This window comes from Gymnoscopelus braueri (assembly GCF_963280865.1).
Source record: "Gymnoscopelus braueri genome assembly, chromosome: 2".
In the NCBI taxonomy this organism is placed as follows: Eukaryota; Metazoa; Chordata; class Actinopteri; order Myctophiformes; family Myctophidae; genus Gymnoscopelus; species Gymnoscopelus braueri.
The window spans coordinates 54489965-54510632 of record NC_137604.1 but is presented as its reverse complement, the minus strand read 5'-3'; the positions used below and the strand labels follow the sequence as shown (position 1 = coordinate 54510632).

The following is a 20668-nucleotide window of genomic DNA, read 5'->3' as shown; positions in this document are numbered from 1 at the left end:
CACTGCGTGTCCGAACCAATCAGCGGCTGCTAGGGGCGGGATCATCCAATCACCTGCCTAGTAGCTTGAAAAAAGAAAAACTGTCTGTCATCGATTCTGCGCCCGGAGTCTCAGATGCAAGTACGCTGTGAAACAAAATGTGTGTCGCAAGCTTCTTCCATTTGACGGTGTCAGGTTATAATGAGTTACCCTAGCCTCGGAAACCCATGCCTTTTTTTTGTTACTTAAACCCCAGCATCCTTATTGTGGGGAGGGCGCTCGCAGAAAATAGCAGATCGACAAGCAGCGCGACGCGTTGTGAGCTTGTCGATCGGCTATTTTCAGCGAAAGCCTTCCCCGAAATAACAGAAAACAGAGAAGAGCCCTGAGGGATAGGGTAGTTATCTGAAAACGCCATTTCCCATGACTTATTAATTTTCACAGACTTGCATCCCAAGATTAGATGTCAGCAGATAAAATAAATCCTGACATGTAGTAAAATGTGCTGGGTCTAGAGAAAAGCTGTTATTTAAGTTAGGCTATGTAAGACGTTTGCTTATAAAAATGTGTCAACACTCCATTGGCATCTGTACATTGAAAATATTGTGTGAAGATATTAGATAACAACAAAGTAAGCAAGTAGGTGGGAGAGTATTATTGTCGGTATCAGCTGAAAACACAGGAGTCTATCCCCGTTTCATGTGCTAGAGCCCTGGGAGATGGATTGCTGAGGTGGAGCGCCACACCCGCCATCAGCTCCCTGTACTTGTTACCGCACGACTTGCCGCAACCAAGGCATGGTATACTAACGGTTTGATTTGATTTGATTTATTTAGCACAATGTAAAAACAATACAAAAAAACAGTACACAGAATATACAAATAAAAGTGCCTGGAGGAGGCAAGAAGCCCAAAGGGCTTATACGAGGCCTCTACCTATGTATAACACAATACAAATATTAATAGAGCATGATTTGTAAACAGCCAAAAAATTAAATAATTTACAAATAACAGCGGCAAACAGAAAGGTCTTTAATTGTGTTTTAAAAGAAATAAGAGTGGCAGCAGACCTGCTGTTTTCTGGGAGTTTGTTCCAGATATGTGATGCATAAAAACTAACTGCTGCTTCCCCACGTTTTTTTGTGGTTTTAGGGACAGAACGCAGACCTTTCCCAGATGACCTGAGAGATCTGGATGGTTCATGATATCGCACAAGATCAGAAATATATTTTGGCCCTAAACCGTTCAAAGCTTAGCACAATCTGCGGGACAAGTCCCAACAATATTTCACTGCTTGTACCTGTATAAGTCAGTGACAAATAAATACGTCTTGAATCTTGAAACTTATGAATGAACCACTTATACCCTATTTCAAATATAGTGAAAACAAAAGATCTACAAGCTCTCACAATGCATCGCGGTGCATTTTGAGCCTGTAGATCTTCTATTTTCACGATGAATGAAAATCTGTCTAAATTTCAATACAGCAATGCATTGATATTGAAAAAAGAAAATGTACTTTTGCAATGCAATTTGTACTTTTGAATACTTAAGTACTTTTAGTACTCCAGTACTTTAACTCAAGTACAAATTTGACTGAGCAACATTTACTTCGACATTCATATTTGACAGGGAGTCTCTATACTTTGACTCAAGTTCTGGAGTTTGCATACCACCACTGTGTGTATTTGCAATGCTGCGTAGCCTACTGCAGATTTGACAGCTGAAGCTCATCCCCTTTGGCCATGTTTTTATTTTATTGACCTTTATTTAATCAGGGAAGGCCATTGAGAGTGCGCTCTCTTTTGCCTGGACGCCCTGAGTACAACATGATCACAACATATACACAAAACAAACAACAACTGAATTTTAAATAAAGTGAAATATAGTGAACAATATTAAGAAAACATCATAATGCAAATACATAAGGGCTACACAAAGCAGGTGCAGTCCTTGTATATAATGCATCCTCAAGTAGTACCTTAATTGATCCAGTTTCAGAGAGTCCTGGAGTTTATTCCATTTGTCTAGGGCAGTGGTTCTCAACCAGTGGTCCGGGGACCACCAGTGGTCCTTGAGGGGGTTCCAGGTGGCCCCCAGCTAAATGATAGAGAGTTGGTAACCAAATGGACCCTTATAGATCTTTAACTAAGATCTATAAGGGTCCATATTTTAAGAGTGTAAAATATTTGGTTTCATCTTACGCTCTCAAGAGTTACATTATTGTTAAACTTAATTAAAGAATTGTTACTTTGATCAACGTTTGCCTGTTATCTCTCCTATGGTACCAACATCAATACAGCATGGAATTGTGGACAAAATCTTATCCAACGATTACAAAATATTCTAAATGTTGGGTCTGAGAGTCTAAAGCTCATCAAATGGTGGTCCGTGGCTCAAATGCCAAATAAATAATGGACCTTGATATGAAAAAGGTTGAAAACCACTGGTCTAAGGCATAAAAGATGAAGGCAGTCTTTCCTTGTTCACTGTTCATTCGTGGAGTGATAAGTGTAATGTGTGTCTGTGAGCGCGTTAGATATCCCGTCGTTTTTTGGATTTAAAAACAAGATAAATACAATGGGAGCTTGGCACACAGGGCCTTATAAATAAATAAAACACAATGTTGTTCTCTACGAATGGAGAGAGAAGGTGGGGGAGCTGGCAGTGGCTCAAGGGTAGTGTGGCCGGTAGAGCGGCCGGATGGAAACCGCAAGGTTCCCAGTTCGATCCCTGGCTCCCCCAGAGTTAGTGTTGAAGTGTCTTTAAGCAAGACGCTGAACCGCTAATTGCTCCCGATGAGCAGGTTGGTGCCTTGCATGGTTTCCTCTGCCATCGGTGTATGCATGTGTGTGTGACTGGGTGAATGTAATGCACAATCTATGTAAAGCGCTTTGGATAAAAGCGCTATATAAATGCAACATTTACCATTTAGAAGCCCATCCCAGTTTTTCATATGAAATACAGTGATGACGAGTGAGAAAGCCATCGCCGGTAGTGAAGCGTAAAGCACTGTGGTAGACTGCTTCGAGAGGCTTCAATATGGATACTGAAGTATGCAAATATAGAATATATAGGATAGTCTTCAAGTATGCATATATAGAATATCTCCATTGTCAAAGACAGACATAACTGCAGCTTGAACAATGGTTTTTCTGTTCGAAAGAGAGAAACATGCCTTATTTCTGTAAAGGAAACCAATTTTTCCCCTTAACTGTTTTGTTAGGTGTTCCACGTGGGTCTTAAAAGAAAGCTTTACAGCTAACCAAATGCCCAGATATTTATAGGAGGTGACGAACTCAATTTGTTCACCTTTAAATCAGTGGTATAAAGTAACTAAGTACATTTACTCAAGTACTGTACTTAAGTAAAATGTTGAGGTATTTTTAACTTTACTGGAGTATTTCCAATTTCTACTTCACTACATTTCAGAGGCAAATATTATACTTTTATTCCACTACAATTATTTGAAAACTTTAGTAACTAGTTATTTTGCAGATATAAATAATATAAATTATATTATAAAACATACATTAACCACTTCAGCCGTATTTTATACGTAGGCTATTTGAAAATAGCCGATCTACATGCGTTGTGAGCTTGTAGATCTGCTATTTTCAAACATTTTATTACTTTTACTTTTGGTACTTTAAGTATATTTTGATACCAATACTTTTGTACTTTTACTCGAGTAAAATTTTGAACACAAGCCTTTTACTATATGTTTTATTTACGAGTATGTTTATATTGTGGTATTGCTACTTTTACTTAAAGGGATATTTCACTTTCAAAAAAACTTTTGGTCATTTTATCGTCTACTCAGGCCTTTGTGAACCCCCCAGTTTATAAGTTGCTTGATTCAGTATTTAGATATTTGATATTCATTTTAACAGACACGCCCCCTTCCTATACAAACCCATTGTAACTTCAAACTTCATTTTAACCATGTTAGATTCATCAAAAACACCCGTCCTTGGCTCTGGTGACTCACCCTGCCCTCCTAATGCGTGAGGGGGCCGTGTTTTTCCGATAATTGTTTTCATTTTTTTAAATATATTTTTTATTGTATTTTTTTTCTTTCATTTTCCAATTTAAAAAAATAAAATAAATGAAAAAAGTAATTGAAAAAACACCGGCCCCCTCGCGTATTAGGGGGGCGGTATGAGTCACCAGAACCAAGGACGGGTGTTTTTGATGAATCTAACATGGTTAAAATGGAGTTTGAAGTTACTTTTTTGTAATAGGAAGGGGGCGTGTCTGATTAAATGAATATCAAATATCTAAATACTGAATCAAGCAACTTATAAAATGTCTGGGGGGTTCACAAAGGCCTTGTAGGTAGATCATAAAATGACCAAATGGTTTTTTTGAAAGTGAAATATCCCTTTAAGTAAAATATCTGAGTACTTCTTCCACCACTGTTTAAAGGTATGAATACCTATAGAGGGGTTTGTGTTTGGGGACCTTGTAAATAGCATACATTTAGTCTTGTTAGAGTTTAAGACCCACTTGTGATTCATAAGGGATGTGTGTGTGTGTGTGTGTGTGTGTGTGTGTGTGTGTGTGTGTGTGTGTGTCTGTTCTTGCAGAGGTAGAAGCAGAGCCGGCCAAGCGTCCGGGGGAGCGTCCGCAGAAGCGCCGCTGTTTCTGGGAGTACCGGCGAGCCCGGGAGTCCGCCGCCAAGAAGAAGCTGGGCGGAGAGGTGCGCTGGTCGCTGTCCTGGAGCTCCAGTACTCTACCGAGCACACTGTATCGCAGAGAGGGTGAGCATACCAATGATTCCCACTCGGCTAGTGAACTGCATTACAATGACTAACATCTCAGAGAGCCTCCAAGTAGAGGTGGACTGGGAAAATCAGGCTGGGAAGCTATAGTCACAAGTCAGTTAACAACTTAAACCCTATATAATTTGTCATACGATGAATAGCAGAAATAGCCAATCTATAAGCTCACAACGTGTTGCATCGTGACATGTTAGATATTGATTGAAACATTTTTTTTTACATTTTGGCCGAGGGATAGTTTTATCTATCGATTAGTCACCTCATGGAGAGTTGAATTCATGGATATTTTTTTGTTTTTGTCGCATTCCTAAGCCAATAATTTGATGACCAGCGGACCGGTAGGCAGCGGTTCCGGTAGGAGACACAAAGGAGACTCTTTGTGTCTCCTACCGGAACCGCTGCCGGTTATCAAATTATTGGCTTAGGAATGCGACAAGATCTACAAAATATCCATGAATTCAAGTCTCCATGGGGTGACTAATCGATAGAAAAAAAGTCATTTTGGGGGTGAACTATCCCTTTTAATGGCATGCCCAAAATAGGGGACGCCAGGTAGAAAGTGGCAAAGCGGCATTTTCCCCCAAGAACATTTTAGTCAGGATGACTTCATTTATTGCACTCTGGTGATGTTTTGTGCTTGGGTTAGGGTTAAAAGTAATAGATTTTCAGTAGATATCACAGCCACACCCAGCCTTTATAGCCAATTAGAATCAAATGCACTGCCATGGTTGGATTGGTAATCAATATTGTACCAGGAACTTCAAGAAGGGTTCTGGCTGCCCATTATTTGACCGGTATGTGTGCCATGACGCACCACCAGGCACACACAATGATCCAAGAGGGTAAAAAAACAAACAATAGTTGTCATAGTGTAATAGTGATACGCGAATTGCTCTTTCTTCGACCCGCACCACAGTTATTAATAGTTCGAACTGACCAGCTTCAACGCATCTATTTTCAAAACCTGACCCGAACCCGCAACTGTCATTAAAGACAGACACTGTATTTTCAACATGGAGGGGCTAAGAGAAGGTGAAATAAATACGAGGAGAGAGAGAGAGAGTGAGAGAGAGAGAGAGAGAGAGAGTGAGCGAATGAAACAAGATACCATAATATACGGACCCATGCACGCGCACGCACATACTGGGTCTATATACTGTCCTTTTATTAGAAGGCAAAAACCACATTCTCTTATCACTTTGTTAATGCAGCCTGCCTCCCTTGTTACATCGGGCGCTCTCCATAACACACCCACACTGAGGCTGTTCCATTCCGTTCACGTTGTCACTTATACCTCCATCGTTCCATTTGCGCTCTCTCTCTTTCTCTCTCTCTCTCTGTTCTTCCATTTCGCTTGGACTCTGACCAGCAAAGCTGAGCTCTTGAATTTGAATCAGGATGCACAGGATCAGTGGTTGGTTCTCAAAAGTGAGTTCCCAGGGACCCTCAGCGTTCCTTGAGGAGGGGGTTCTAAATGGACACAGGTCTTACACAGGTCTGTATCTCTTGAGAGTGTACAAATGGAACCAAATGGACCCTTATACGGTTCCATTCGTACACTCTCAGAGTTCTGGGGAATGAAAATGAAAATGTTTTTAGAGCCAGTGTACAGGATCATCCAACAAGCTGAGGGAAGAACTTGCTGCTGCAAAGCTTCATGTCGTATCATGTCTGATGCACTCAACCACACAACCAACCCTAGCATCCCTATTCTTCTGGGCATGTCATAATAGGCGAACATTGTAACAACAATATCATCACAGCCCACTATTGGGCCCCGCCCCACAGGTCGGGTATCGCTGACCTTTAATGTATGAGGGATGCAGGCTATGAAACCATGCAATGCCACTGTCGTCATGACAGGGGAATGGCCACGTTGAAAAACATCTCCTGTCACTTCACTCTGTCTCTGTCTTCTTGTCACTCCGTTGTCATGTCACACAGAGGCGTACACACACACACACACACACACACACACACACACACAGCTTTTACTTCACCGCATTCGGTAGGCTGCATGCTCGATGCTCGATAGCTGTCAGTTTCACATCAGTCAGTGAAGTACTCACCACACACACACACACACACACACACACACACACACACACACACACACACAGCTATCAGGCAGCCACCCAAATGAGAGGTTTTCATCCCCTCATTATTTACAGTATACGGTTAGATAGGGCCTTTCTTTTCTTCAGCCTCTCCGTCTCTGCTCCACCCTCTCTTTTTTGGATTATAATATAATATATCGTTGCTGTCGGCCAGAGACACCTCTTATTTCCATCAGAGATGTCCACGAGTCTCTGAGCTCGAGTCCGAGTCGAGTCTCGAGTCTTTAGCCTCGAGTCCGAGTCAAGTCTCGAGTCTTTGAGAGTCGAGTCCGAGTCAAGTCTCGAGTCTTTGAGGGTCGAGTCCGAGTCAAGTCTCGAGTCTTGCAGCCACGAGTCCGAGTCGAGTCTCGAACCGACTCGAGTCTCTTAGAGTATTTTCATAAAGTACTCCCCCAGTGCCAGCAATTTTCGTGTTTTTTTATTTTTATATTTTGAATTTTTCTCATGAAAATAATTTAAGGGGACATAATGTAAAGACCCAGCACAAATACGCCACTAGAGAGCAGCACATGACTGCTTGATCAGGTCGTTGGGACTCTCTCACCCTTCTTGATAGATTAGACAGGGAAAAACATGAAAACGGAAGTGACGTCGTCCCAGATTGTTTTGATCGCCAAAATTACGATGTGATACACGACGGCGATGACTGATCGTCACCCAGACCATAGATTATAGAAGAGAAACTGTCCGTTTGTCCGTCATACCGTGTGAAAGACCGTTTATTTACCTATTTTGGACGAAAATGACTGGGGAAAAGAATCAAAAACCGGAAACGGAATCCAGGTCATGAAACCGGATGCAGATGTCCGTGAAGTAAGTGGAACTCGAGAATAACATTGAATATTAAGCAGCATAGCGCAATCAGAGATTAAACAATGAACGCGCGTCCAGCGCGTCGAACGCGTCGACGGCCAACTGGACAAAGTAGCACTTGACGCGTTATCGCGTCGTCCGCAGTCAAAGAGTTAAAAAAAATTGCGGGCCACGAGAAACATGAATGACACGTCACACAACGGTCATGTCTTGGGACGGCAGTTTTTGGGATTGCTGTCACATTGCTTGGGAATCTTATCACATTTCATGATAGGCAGAGGTCATACCATTAGGTCAGTGGTTCTCAAACATTTTCATGTCAAGGACCCCAGAATTGATATGTATTTGGCCACTGACCCCCATCTGAAAAGACAAAGTTTCTGTTGTCAAACATTTGTCTAACTGTACGTGTCACATTGCAACGTTTATTTTCAGCTGGGTTGCGTACCAATTTTCTGCAAATGCATTTTCTGTTTACTAGAGAGCTGGAGAGACAGGGAGATAGACCCCTGTTTCTGAACAAACATCCCATAGCAATGATTACTATCAGAATATAGAGGAGGTATTTAACACATATTTTACAAAAGACAATCATTTGCACCTAAGGTGGTAAAGAAATAACAATAGTAAGAAAAGAAAGAAGTGAACTAATTAGAAGTCAAAAGAAATGTTTGTCTAGTTTTCTTTGGGACTAGAGCTGTCATGATTACAGATTTAAGTTGACGATTAATTGTCACACAAATAATTGTGATTAACGATTTAATTGTGTGTTTGGCATTGGAACACATGAATTAAAATGAATTTTCTGTTTGCCTTTTAGGCTTTGTAATCAAAAGTTGCACGGGGCAGTTATGAAAAAATACAAAGAAATTACTGGCATATTTAAAAAAAAAAATGTTTTGCAGAAATAGCTGATCTACAAGCTTACAACGCATCACAAAGTGACACGTTGTAAGTTTTTAGATCTGCTATTTCTGCTATTCTTGGAAAATGTTTGAAAATGTATGAACATTTTTCAACATGGAAACGATTATGCAAAAAAATTGCGATTAGGCGATTATGTAATAATTGTGACAGGCCTAGTAGTGACGTAAGCCTTGCTGCATCTGTCCTCCAGGAAAGAAGGGGAGGCGTAAAGCTCGTAAGACGGACGCCAGTGACCTGACGCCCAACCCCCAGAAACTCCACAACATCGGCGAGCAGCTGCAGAAGCTCAACGCCGCCATCGACGGCATGGGCCCGGTCAACGACCTGCCCGCCGTGGCCCGCGCCCGCTCCCGCAAGGAGAAGAACAAACTGGCATCCAGGTACGCTGCTCTATTAGGTAACTGGCATAGTGGGCACTGGGCACCTGAGAACTCTGGCCACCATGCTTTTATATATATTTTATATTTTATATTTTATATTTTATATTTTATATTTTATATTTTATATTTTATATTTTATATTTTATATTTTATATTTTATATTTTATATTTTATATTTTATATTTTATATTTTAAATGGGGGCCCAAATACATGTAATATTTTTGACATTTAAGGCCTAATAACTAGTCATTTTGGGCACAATCTGGGAACCCATTCGGTAAAGAAAAAGGAAAATAATTTATATGTTTGCCTCTGGGGGCACCACCTCCTGTTTTGTGTAGACACAGGAACTCGGTTTATTTAGGTACTTTTTCCCGACCATTTTTCAAAGCAATAAGCAATAAGAAAAAATTGCTCACAGTGTTTAGGTTCCCACTGGACCTGTGTTCCTTTCTATATCTTATAGGTTCATCTGTGACCTGGAAGAACTTGCTGTCGATTAGAAAGTAGCCTTTTCGTTAACAACTTAAACCCTATACTAACCCTGTACTTATTTGACAGTCTCTGTTTTACTCTACACCAAATATCTTTCGCCAAAAATAGCCACCCTACAAGCTCACAACACATCGCAATGCTTGTGATGTAACACTCACGTTGTGAGCTTGTACTTCTGCTAGTTTTTGCCGAATGTTAGCTCTAGAAAAGGGATGTGAGAGTTCAGAGGTGTTGCCATTGGTTTGGCTTCATCAATTTATGAAGTACTGAAATGAAAAACCAAAATAAAACCTGTTGAGAAATTCACTGTATATTAAAGAAATATTTGGCCCAGTGATTTTGTTCCTTTCGATATTGGCACCTGTAAATAAATGCAAAATGACAACGAACTTCTAAATAGGGATGTCCACGTCCACATTTTATCTTCAACATGGGGATTGAGATTGAGAATTGATAATACGCCTGAAGATATTCCGATCCTTTGTATAGACTTTTTGTCACACACAACACAAACATTCCAAACGGGTCCCAAGTTAATATCCTGTAGCAGTGTTTTTGAATATCAGTAGCTGACAGCTAATAAACTGGGACCCAAACTGTTCCCTAGCAACGCAATTCCACTGACAAGGTCTATATTTTACTGCATTGCGCTTCATCTACATCAGCTGGTAAATAAACAGACATTAACCTCAGAGACACCGAGACAGCAAAGTTAATATGTTTACTGTTTAGCGGCAGCTATTAATGTCTGCATTGTGGAAATGTTTTGAAGGGTAATTATTTACAGCCAATTCAACCTGGACCTAAAAAAGTCCCAAAATAATCATATTTGAACTGGGGACTCCCAAAATAATCATATTTGATCTGGGGACCCCTCACCCAGACAAGCAATTGGAATCGTAGGAGTTGAGGCAATATTGCAAAAATAGCTGATCTACAAGCTCACAAAGCCTCGCGTTGCGAGGCGTTGTGAGCTTGTAGATCAGCTATCTTCAAAAATACATTTGGCAAATGTTTGACCAGTTTTCATAGTATAGTTTGTTGATTACTTTTGATGTAGTAATGGCATTTTTTCATTGAATTAAAAAAAAAGGTCTTAAAAGTCATTAAATCACTTCACTGTCATATGTACAGTAGACCCCCAAAAATCATGTGGACCCACAGGTTGAGGAGCACTGGACTAGAACTCTTATTATGCAAAACAATGAAGTCTACCATTGCATGGGCAGAATAGCTGCAGACCTTGGACCAGAGCTACTAACACAAGACAAGCAATGTCTTGAAATATTTCAGACACGTAGGTAGCACACCAGATACACAAAGCTGTCCAGCAGCCACTAATCTCTATCACTAATCACACTTTTTACATTGACACCATGGTTACTGAGAAATGTCAACTGGAGGCATAAGCATTTTGTTAAATGAAGGGTATAAGCCCATCAGTACTGAACTATTCCTTAAATGTAAAATGGTAAATGGTGCATTTATATAGCGCCTTTTATCCAAGGCGCTTCACAATGATTGTGCATTACATTCACCCATTCACACACACATTCACACACTGATGGCGGAGGAAACCATGCAAGGCACCAACCTGATGAGCCACTGGCCTTGAAGTATGCATTGTGCAGCTATATATAAAGTTGGGATTGGGAGAGAGACTGTGTGTTGGCAGACACTCAACATGAACCCATTCAATCCGGGAACGCATCTGTGTCATTTAAGATTTTAGCTAAAACAATTATTTTATACTTTGGCTATTCAATAATAGCAGATATACAAGCAATATTTGAAATTTTGGGAGAAATTGTAATCACCTATAAAGACATGCCCAAAGTAGGATTGCCAGGTTGAAAGGGGATAAGTAACTCGGATCAGGACTGACGGCAACTAAATCCTGCATGGAAATGAATTGATTTGATTTGCATTATGATGGTGCAACCTTGTACACCATTGTTTCCTAAACAGTGGGTCGGGACCCATTTGTGGGTTGTGGATCCATTTTTGTGGGTCGCGAGTAAATGTCCCCCTTTTTTGTTTCTTTAAAAAAAATATATATATATATATATTTAAAATATTTTCAAAAAAATATATATTCAAAGTTTTTCATACTGTACATAATTTTTTTTTCTTTTACATAAAATGTATAAATTCCATCAATTTAACTTTTAAGAAGAAGAGAAAATAGCCGATCTACAAGCAGCTTGTAGATCTACTATTTTCACTAGTTTGGGTCCCGGGCAAACATCTATTTTCTCTTTTGGGTCTTGAGCTAAAAAGTTTGGGAACCACACGGTATGACAGAAAAATGAAGGCCGGATGGACGGACGGATGCATAGGTTGTTGTGGGGGGTGGGGGGGGGCGTTGCAGGATGGAGGGAGACAGGCGTCAAGGTGGAGGAGACGGCAGAGCAGAGTCATGTAAAGTTCAACTGTGAACGGAAGCAACAGATGACAGGAGTTGTCGTTAGTAGAGGAAAAGGAAGAGAGAGGCAGGCGGGGTTCTTCAAGCAGGCAAATATAGCAATGTCATAACTTTGCTTTTTGGCTCATTGCCACAGTACAGAGGGGGGGGGGTGGGGGCACAACAATTCTGCTGGCTTTCACATACAGTACAAGCATTGTATCTCCTCCGGCATACATGTGTATGCTTTTTTTATGATTCCAAACACTGTTGTCGTCTTAAGTTCTTTTCATGACACCATCAAAAACCAGGCGTGCTGAGGTAGTTTGCTTGAGGGATGAGAAAACAAACAGACAAACAAACAAACAAGCGGTGGAGGATGAGCACATCAAACATGAGTTGTTTGGCGTTATGTGTGGCGTTCACTCTTAGCAAGCAACAAAGCTACAGGCAAACCATTCATTTTTCAGTGGAAGCCAGCAACATGAAAATATACAAACTGATGCCCAGGAAACACGTGTAGCTACAAAGATACAACATAAAATCGAGCTGGCTTCAACTTCACACAAGCAGCTACAAAGTTACAAAACGTAAACATTTCCACTCATCTTCTCTCTTCACACAATTCCTGCTTGTAATGAGGGGGGGGAGAAACAAATTACTTCCATCGGTCAGTTCCCTGATCTTTTAAACCCAAGCTGTTATATTTTCCGTTCCACTTTTCACGGTTGTCGGACACACGCTTGATGACACCGACAAGCTTGTAGATCGGCTATTTTCATTTTGCCATTTTTTGAAACCTTTTTGCCTATACCGACATGCCCAAAATAGGGATAAATTATTAATCGATTATATTATTAAATTATGAATTTGGAGTGGATCCAGAGGGTCCCCAGCAAAATTATAGCGTCCCATATTTTATACTTTGGCTATTAAAAAATAGCAGATCTACAAGCTCATAGCGCGGCACTTTAGGGCCGCGCTATGAGCTTGTAGATCTGCTATTTTTGACACCCTGAATTGTATTGGTGGAGCTCCCCTTTAAAAAGAGCCAGCCTGGTTGCGAACGCAGCGCAAGGAGGCGCGCCGAAGGCGCGCCTCCGCGCAAGTGGAGCTTACTATGAAACCGTGCTCGGGTTGTGTCTCTCTCTCTCTGTGTCTCTGTGTCTCTGTGTGCACTGCCTGTGTGCAGCTCCTCTGAGATAAGTAAATGTCCAATTTAGACGTACCATACATCAAATGAAAGGTCTTTGAAAACTGAACACACCTGTCAAGGTTGCGTTTAAGCCCGCCCCTTCCCCCGGAAGCCACGCCCCGGAGAAGGCTCCTAAAAACTCCCCATTGAAACCCCATGTTAAATGAAAAGTGCCCGAATCGCTCCGAAACTTTTTCTACCCCCCCTAAGTGGGGGTCTACGAACAAATACTTCGGGCTCGGATTTTGGCTCCGCCCCCCGGAAGTGGGTGAAACAGGCACTTCAAACACTTTGTTGAATTGTTCAAAAACATTCAAAGTTTTTTTTTTGTCAATTAGTATTTTTCTAAGATGCTCCTTTTAACGCAGATTTTTATTGTATTTTTTTTTCTTTTCTTTTTTTTTCATATTTATTTTACTTTTTTTGCGTTCGCTTCCCGCGTTCGCGCGTCTTACTTGTGTTGATAATGGGAGCAGAGGAGAGGCGGGGAGCTTTGGACTCAGTCACCCCTCCAGCTTGGGAATACATCTTCCATTCATTGCTCTCCAAGAGCTCGCAGCGGGAGCCATCTGTCTCAATAACGCAGAGCCATGTGGGGAGCACAGACAGTGGGAACTGCACAGGGGGATTTCCTCCTGCCTCCGTTCTACTAGAGCGTGATGCGGTTGTGTGTCCCTAGATGTTCTTCTCCTTGACTCACCTGTGTGTGTGCAGTGGTGGGAAAAGTACTCAAGTGTTTTAACTTAAGTAAAAGTATCAATACTGCAATGCAGAAATATTCTGTTACATCAAAAGTCCGGTATTATTAATTTACTTGAGTAAAAGTACAAAAGTATTGGTATCAAAATGTACTTAAAGTACCAAAAGTAGAAAGTACTCTTTATGCAAAATGTCCCGTTTCACAAGTGTTCATATGTCTAAAATGTATAAAAAATCTTTTGAAAATAGCAGATCTACAAGCTCACAAGGGCTGAAGTGGTTAATGTATGTTTTGTAATAATAATCAAAATCTGCAACATAACTACTAAAGTTTTCAAATAATTGTCTCTATATTTGCCTCTGAGATGTAGTGGAGTAGAAGTAAAAGTACTTGTACTTAAGTACGTTACTTGAGTAAATGTACTTAGTTACTTTACACGTGTGTGTGTGTGTGTGTGTGTGTGTGTGTGTGTGTGTGTGTGTGTGTGTGTGTGTGTGTGTGTGTGTGTGTGTGTGTGTGTGTGTGTGTGTGTGTGTGTGTGTGTGTGTGTGTGTGTGTGTGTGTGTGTGTGTCAGACATCTTTACATATTTGACAGTATTTGAGATAGCCTGCACCTTAGCCTAGGGCCTTTTATGACTACGGTCATTAAATACCAACCGCTCCTATACCATCTCCGAGCTGGGCTATAGGTGCAGACTATTTGTTTTTGTATTTGGCAGCCTAGGACATACATACATACCCACAGACTGGTTGTTAGAGGACTTCAACAACTTGGGAGGCAAAAAGGCTGGCAAAGTATTGTGCTGTCTCTGCCATAATTGGCAGCCGCCATGCACATATGGAGGAGACGCTGCTACTTATACCCATAGAGTACTGAGTGACATGCTTATTATATCATGAAGACATATGCCATGATTTTGTGAATGTAACCTGCACCTTTAACCCATTTAATCTGGGAAAGCATTTTAGATTTCTTTGGCTATTTAAAAATAGCAGATCTACAAGCTCATAGCGTGGCACCGAGTGCTGCGCTACGAGCTTGTAGATCTGATTTTTGAAGAAATCGTGAAAATGTGTGCAAATCTTTGATTAATTTTTAAAGCCCTGGAACAAAATATTTTGAGATGGAGGTCCACGGCCAAATACATATCATTTTGGGGGTCCTTGACATGAAAAAGTTTGAGAACCACTGATATTATTATAGCAACATAGTTTTTTTTTCCCCTAATGTTCGGATTTAGAAGACATTTGTAGAATCTCCAGAAGCAAAGATTTGAGTTACAAATGTTCGCTTTAAAAAAATATATATATATTGAAAGATTTGCAAAAAAAATCCCAAAAGAAATGCAGATCTACAAGCTCATAGCGTGGCACTCGGTGCCGCACTATGAGCTTGTATATCTGCTATTTTTGAATAGCCAAAGAAATCTAAAAATGACACAGATGCGTTCCCGGTCTTAATGGGTTAATATTTGTGTCCTTGTATGGATAAGGATAAGTATGCTCTCCTTTATGTGGACATGAATGAATTGTTAAAATGTGTGTGTGTGTGTGTTCCCAGGGCCTGTCGTCTGAAGAAGAAGGCACAGCACGAAGCCAACAAGATCAAACTTTGGGGGCTAAACCAGGAATATGGTCAGTACTAAATGCCACAACCACTTTCACTTTCTTTCTTTCTTTCCTTCTTTCTCTCTACCTCTCTCTCTCTCTCTCTCTCTCTCTCTCTCTCTCTCTCTCTCTCTCTCTCTCTCTCTCTCTCTCTCTCTCTCTCTCTCTCTCTCTCTCTCTCTCTCTCTCTCTCCTCTCTCTCTCTCTCTCTCTCTCTCTCTCTCTCTCTCTCTCTCTCTCTCTGCTACAATTTGCCCAGTCATGGGTGGTGAGTGTATTGTGTCATTTGTTTCAAATTAAGACTTTTCTGTGACTCACTGCACTCAATGCTTACAGTCCTCAAATTCCACCTTAATGAAAAAAATTACCCAATCTTTTTTATCGTCTCTGTTGGGTGGAAACCTCATATGTCCAAAACTGTTACTTTTACAGGATACAAATTAAAAAACAGCAAAAGTAGCAGATCTACAAGCTCGTCGCACGGCGCAAATCTGCTGCTTTTGATGCTTTTGTGTGACTGTAGTTATGATCAAGTAGGGGGTTAATTTACGAAAACACAAAAAGTTAAAATACAGAGATGAGAGGTTTCTGCCCCGACAGCAAACGTTATGATAACCCACAACATTTCAATTCCACGCCACCAAAAATCTGGCCGCCCTCCACTCCCACCATTCCTGGTAAGCTAGCTTCTTATAATTCAGCCCGGGCCACTTCCTTTGTCCTCTTTCCCCGGGAGTTCAACGTTCCAAACATTCCAGTGCTTTTGGGCTGGCATTCCGTTGTGAAGGTTTTTTACTTTTGGCTCCAGTGTTCCTCCTCAGCGGTTCTCCTCGCTGCTTTGGCAGAGGGCCAAGATTCACAGGCCTAACCTCACGAATAACCCCCCCCCCCCTTCCCCACTTCCTCTTTTCCTCTTTCTCGCCTGTTCCTTCCTTCCTTCCTTCCTTCACTCCCATGATGGGTAATTTTTTTCCCATCCGCCGCCTCTCTCTCTCTCTCTCTCTCTCTCTCTCTCTCTCTCTCTCTCTCTCTCTCTCTCCCCCTCCCTCTCTCTCCCTCTTTTCTCTTTTGTCTCTCTTCATCGCTGTAATTTGTATAAAATAAAACTGTAAATACATATGTGTTTATGGCTAGCAGCGAAACTCGACGGGTGAACTTCCAAAAAGCCAGGACTTTGGCAGCGTTCCAGTTCCGGGGAAGCCTGACCTCAATTACACTGACTGCTGCGATGTGTGTGTGTGTGTGTGTGTGTGTGTGTGTGTGTGAGAGAGAGAGAGAGAGAGAGAGAGTGAGAGTGAGAGAATGGGTCGGACGGGCAAGTGCAAAGTAGGAGCGAGTCTCACACAACCTTTTCTCCCTCCTAGTGAGACGAGTCAAGGGTAAAAGAGGAGTTAAATCCATAATAGAATCATTGAGACAGACAGAAAAGGTTGCCAGGGGTCACATGATCTGGGAGAGGGAGGAGCTTTGCATTGAGGAAGAAGCACCGTGCCAGCATGCATTATCAGCAGCAACAAGAAAAGACACGACCTCTGTCTGTCTATCTGTGCCAGTGTGGTTTATCAACCTGTGGGCCAGGGCCCCACTGGTGGGCGTCAGGATATTGCAAATGGGGCCCGAAATAATTGGGAAAACGCTAAGATTTTATAGACATCATATAACATCAATATTAAAAAGATGAATGTAAAAAGATTTCATGGCATTTTTTGCTTTAAAACCTTGATAAATTAGTTTTCATTGTGATGCCAATAAATAGGAACTTAAAGGGGCATGACGCCATTTGTAGTTTGTTTTCCAGTGCAGGTTAAAAACTACAGCAGAATAAAAAACATGGCAGACTAGTAAGCAACACAGCTGCACCACACAAATTAATAATGAGTGTGTTAGGTGTGCCCAGAGCCATGGAGCATGCCAATGTCACAATGTGCAAGCATGATAGACAGGATTGACACACCTAAAATCTAACACACGGGCCGTGAACACTTTCTAGGTATTCAAGACGAGGGCCCTGATCCAGAATAGGTTTATAGGAACCTCTGGTCTATGCTGTTTGCATAAAAACTATATCATTCAAATGAGACAAACTGGAATGCAAAACATTAAGTTTAAATAAAAAACTATCTGGGAACCAATTTTTTTTTTTTTGTGTTAAACAAGAAATGTTTTTTTCCCTCCCCCTTTCTTAGTCCACTTCCTCCCGGGTACTTCTGTGTTTATTCCTACTAACAGTCATAGTGCTGAGAGATAAAAAAAATAATAATAACAAAAACATCCCTGCGGTTGTCGATGCACAGAGAACCTGCTGGGGGCACTGTTGCGGATCAAGGAGGTGATTCGACGGCGGGTGGAGAGCAGCGAAGAAGAGGACACGGACGAGCGAGGGATGACCCAGCGCCTGGAGGACATCCTCAAAGAGTCCAGTGGTGAGACCCAGTAACTCTACCCTGTCCAGTCCACTAAGTGTACCCTGTCTAGTCCACTAACTGTACCCTGTCTAGTCCACTAACTGTACCCTGTCTAGTCCACTGACTGTACCCTGTCTAGTCCACTAACTGTACCCTGTCTAGTCCACTGACTGTACCCTGTCTAGTCCACTAACTGTACCCTGTCTAGTCCACCGACTATAACATGTCTAGTCCACTAACTCTACCCTGTCTAGTCCACTAACTCTACCCTGTCTAGTCCACTAACTCTACCCTGTCTAGTCCACTAACTCTACCCTGTCTAGTCCACTAACTCTACCCTGTCTAGTCCACCGACTGTACCCTGTCTAGTCCACTGACTGTACCCTGTCTAGTCCACTAACTCTACCCTGTCTAGTCCACCGAATGTACCCTGTCTAGTCCACTAACTGTACCCTGTCTAGTCCACTGACTGTACCCTGTCTAGTCCACTGACTGTACCCTGTCTAGTCCACTAACTCTACCCTGTCTAGTCCACCGACTATAACATGTCTAGTCCACTAACTGTACCCTGTCTAGTACACTAACCATAACATGTCTAGTCCACTAACTGTACCCTGTCTAGTACACTAACTGTACCCTGTCTAGTCCACTAACTCTACCCTGTCTAGTCCACCGACTATAACATGTCTAGTCCACTAACTGTACCCTGTCTAGTACACTAACCATAACATGTCTAGTCCACTGACTGTACCTGTCTAGTACACTAACTGTACCCTGTCTAGTCCACTGACCATAACATGTCTAGTCCACTAACTCTACCCTGTCTAGTCCACTAACTGTACCCTGTCTAGTTCACTAACTGTACCCTGTCTAGTCCACTAAGTGTACCCTGTCTAGTCCACTAAGTGTACCCTGTCTAGTCCACTAAGTGTACCCTGTCTAGTCCACTAAGTGTACCCTGTCTAGTCCAGTGGTGCAACAGTTCATCCATTTAATAGATTATAAAAAATAATCAATCATCAATTTCAATAAAACATTGATTTTCAGAGGGAAATGCTTTTCCCTTTTTCTCCCTTTTTAAAATAGTGACACGTTGTGAGCTTGTAGATGTTGTATTTTTGCGATTTTTGTACAACACTGTTGCATAAAATAGTGTTAGGTGATTAATCAGACTGATTGGTCAATTATAACATCCATTTGTTGATGTATAAAAAAGAAAACAAATTACTTAAAAAAAACATGCTTCTCGATTTTTCGATTAATCAAAAAAGCAATCAATACAAAAATGAGACGGTGTACAGGAGAGCGATCTAGAACGTGACACAACAGTGTCTGGAGAACAACCCGTCTGTCAACATCGACAAGACCAAGGAGCTGATCGCCGGCTACTGGAGGCCCGGAAAAAGAGCACGCCCCCATCTATATCGCCGGCGTCGCAGTGGAGAGGGTCCGCAACTACAAGTTCCTCGCCGTACACGTCACAGAGGGCCTCTCCTGGAACAAGCACACCGGCCATGTGGTGAAGAACATAGATATAGAAACCTAGATACCTCATTGGCCTCTGCAGTTCATTGGAGCGACCGGTATCGCAATACCTTGTATTGCCTCCGCCCTCCCTCGGGAAGTTTCCGCATATGCGTTACAGAAGGGGACGTTCGGTAGGCCTCTGATTGGCCAACCGAAACGTCCCCTTCTGTGACACACACGGAAACTTCCCGAGGGAGGGCGGAAGCTGGAGCGCGCCCGAGATACAGATGCCTCAGAGCCGGAGGAGGCGTCTACCTTTATACTGTATGTCTATGGTGAAGAAGGCACAGCAACGCCTCTTATCACCTCAAGCGACTGAAGAAGTTTGGCATGGGGTTCAAAGTCCTACAGGCCTTAATTCTACAGAGGCACCACTGGGAGCATCCTAACCGGCTGCATCACTGCCTGGTATGGGAACTGTACCGCCCTTCAGCACAAACCACTGCAGAGGGTCATGCAGACAGCGCAGCGCATCAGCGGATGTGAGCCTCCCTCCATCCAGGACATAAATGATGGACGTTGTGTCAGCAAAGCCTGTAGAATCATCAAATATCCTACGCCACCGCAAACACAGACTGTTTAACACATTCCACGCCAGAGTTTAATATCATAATGTACTCACCAGTGCCAGCAATTTATTGTTGTTTTTTTGTTTTTTTCACGTCGCCACAGACCTCGCTAAATACCTTAAGATCGCGCGTTAAACTGTTTGTAGACACACAGGGTAGCTGTGTGAGTGGCCCAGAGAAGACCGTTTCAATCGGCGACATTCCATTTTGCAGTAGTCGCGGTCTATGTGAAGTGGCCTGACGCCCTGTGTGCCACATGACGTCTAAGACGTAAGACGTAAACATGTTCAGAACCCAAGATATGATGATTTGAAGATTTGCTGCTCCATTCACTCTTTGTTTAACTTTTTACTGAAAAAGGCTGTATCTCGGCTTTTTTTACAATGAATTTGGCTGTGGCACTCAGAACCAAAATTCCATAAATAAGCATGGCATTGAAAGAGTTAAACAGCGTTCAGCGAGGAGAAAAAAAACTCCGAGATAATAGCGGATATGGGGAAGATTTAGAGCGACGGCGGGTGGGAACGAAAATCTCCGGATACGGATATTTCCATATCCGGGTGTGCTACAATGAAATGTGTCACTGCGAGGGAGGCCTACAATGAAATGTGTCACTGCGAGGGAGGCCTACAATGAAATGTGTCACTGCGAGGGAGGCCTACAATGAAATGTGAACCTGCGGAAAAAAAAGAAAGAAAAAAAGACCACTTCGCGTAGAACTAAGCGACTGGCACGCTGCGCAATTATTTAGGTTCGTGTAGTAC

General features: G+C 42.0%; 1 protein-coding gene across 3 annotated transcripts in view; it reads left to right on the top strand.

Annotated features, from left to right (window-relative positions):
- LOC308103669 (uncharacterized protein) overlaps positions 1–20668 on the top strand; it is a 54651-nt gene that overhangs the window by 19834 nt on the left and 14149 nt on the right. For all 3 annotated transcript variants that reach the window (XM_080453778.1, XM_080453777.1, XM_080453779.1), the window contains 4 exons: positions 4568–4741; positions 8810–8999; positions 15357–15430; positions 17698–17826. In XM_080453778.1, coding sequence (XP_080309904.1) covers positions 4568–4741; positions 8810–8999; positions 15357–15430; positions 17698–17826 — 567 coding nt within the window. The remainder of the gene's footprint in view (positions 1–4567; positions 4742–8809; positions 9000–15356; positions 15431–17697; positions 17827–20668) is intronic.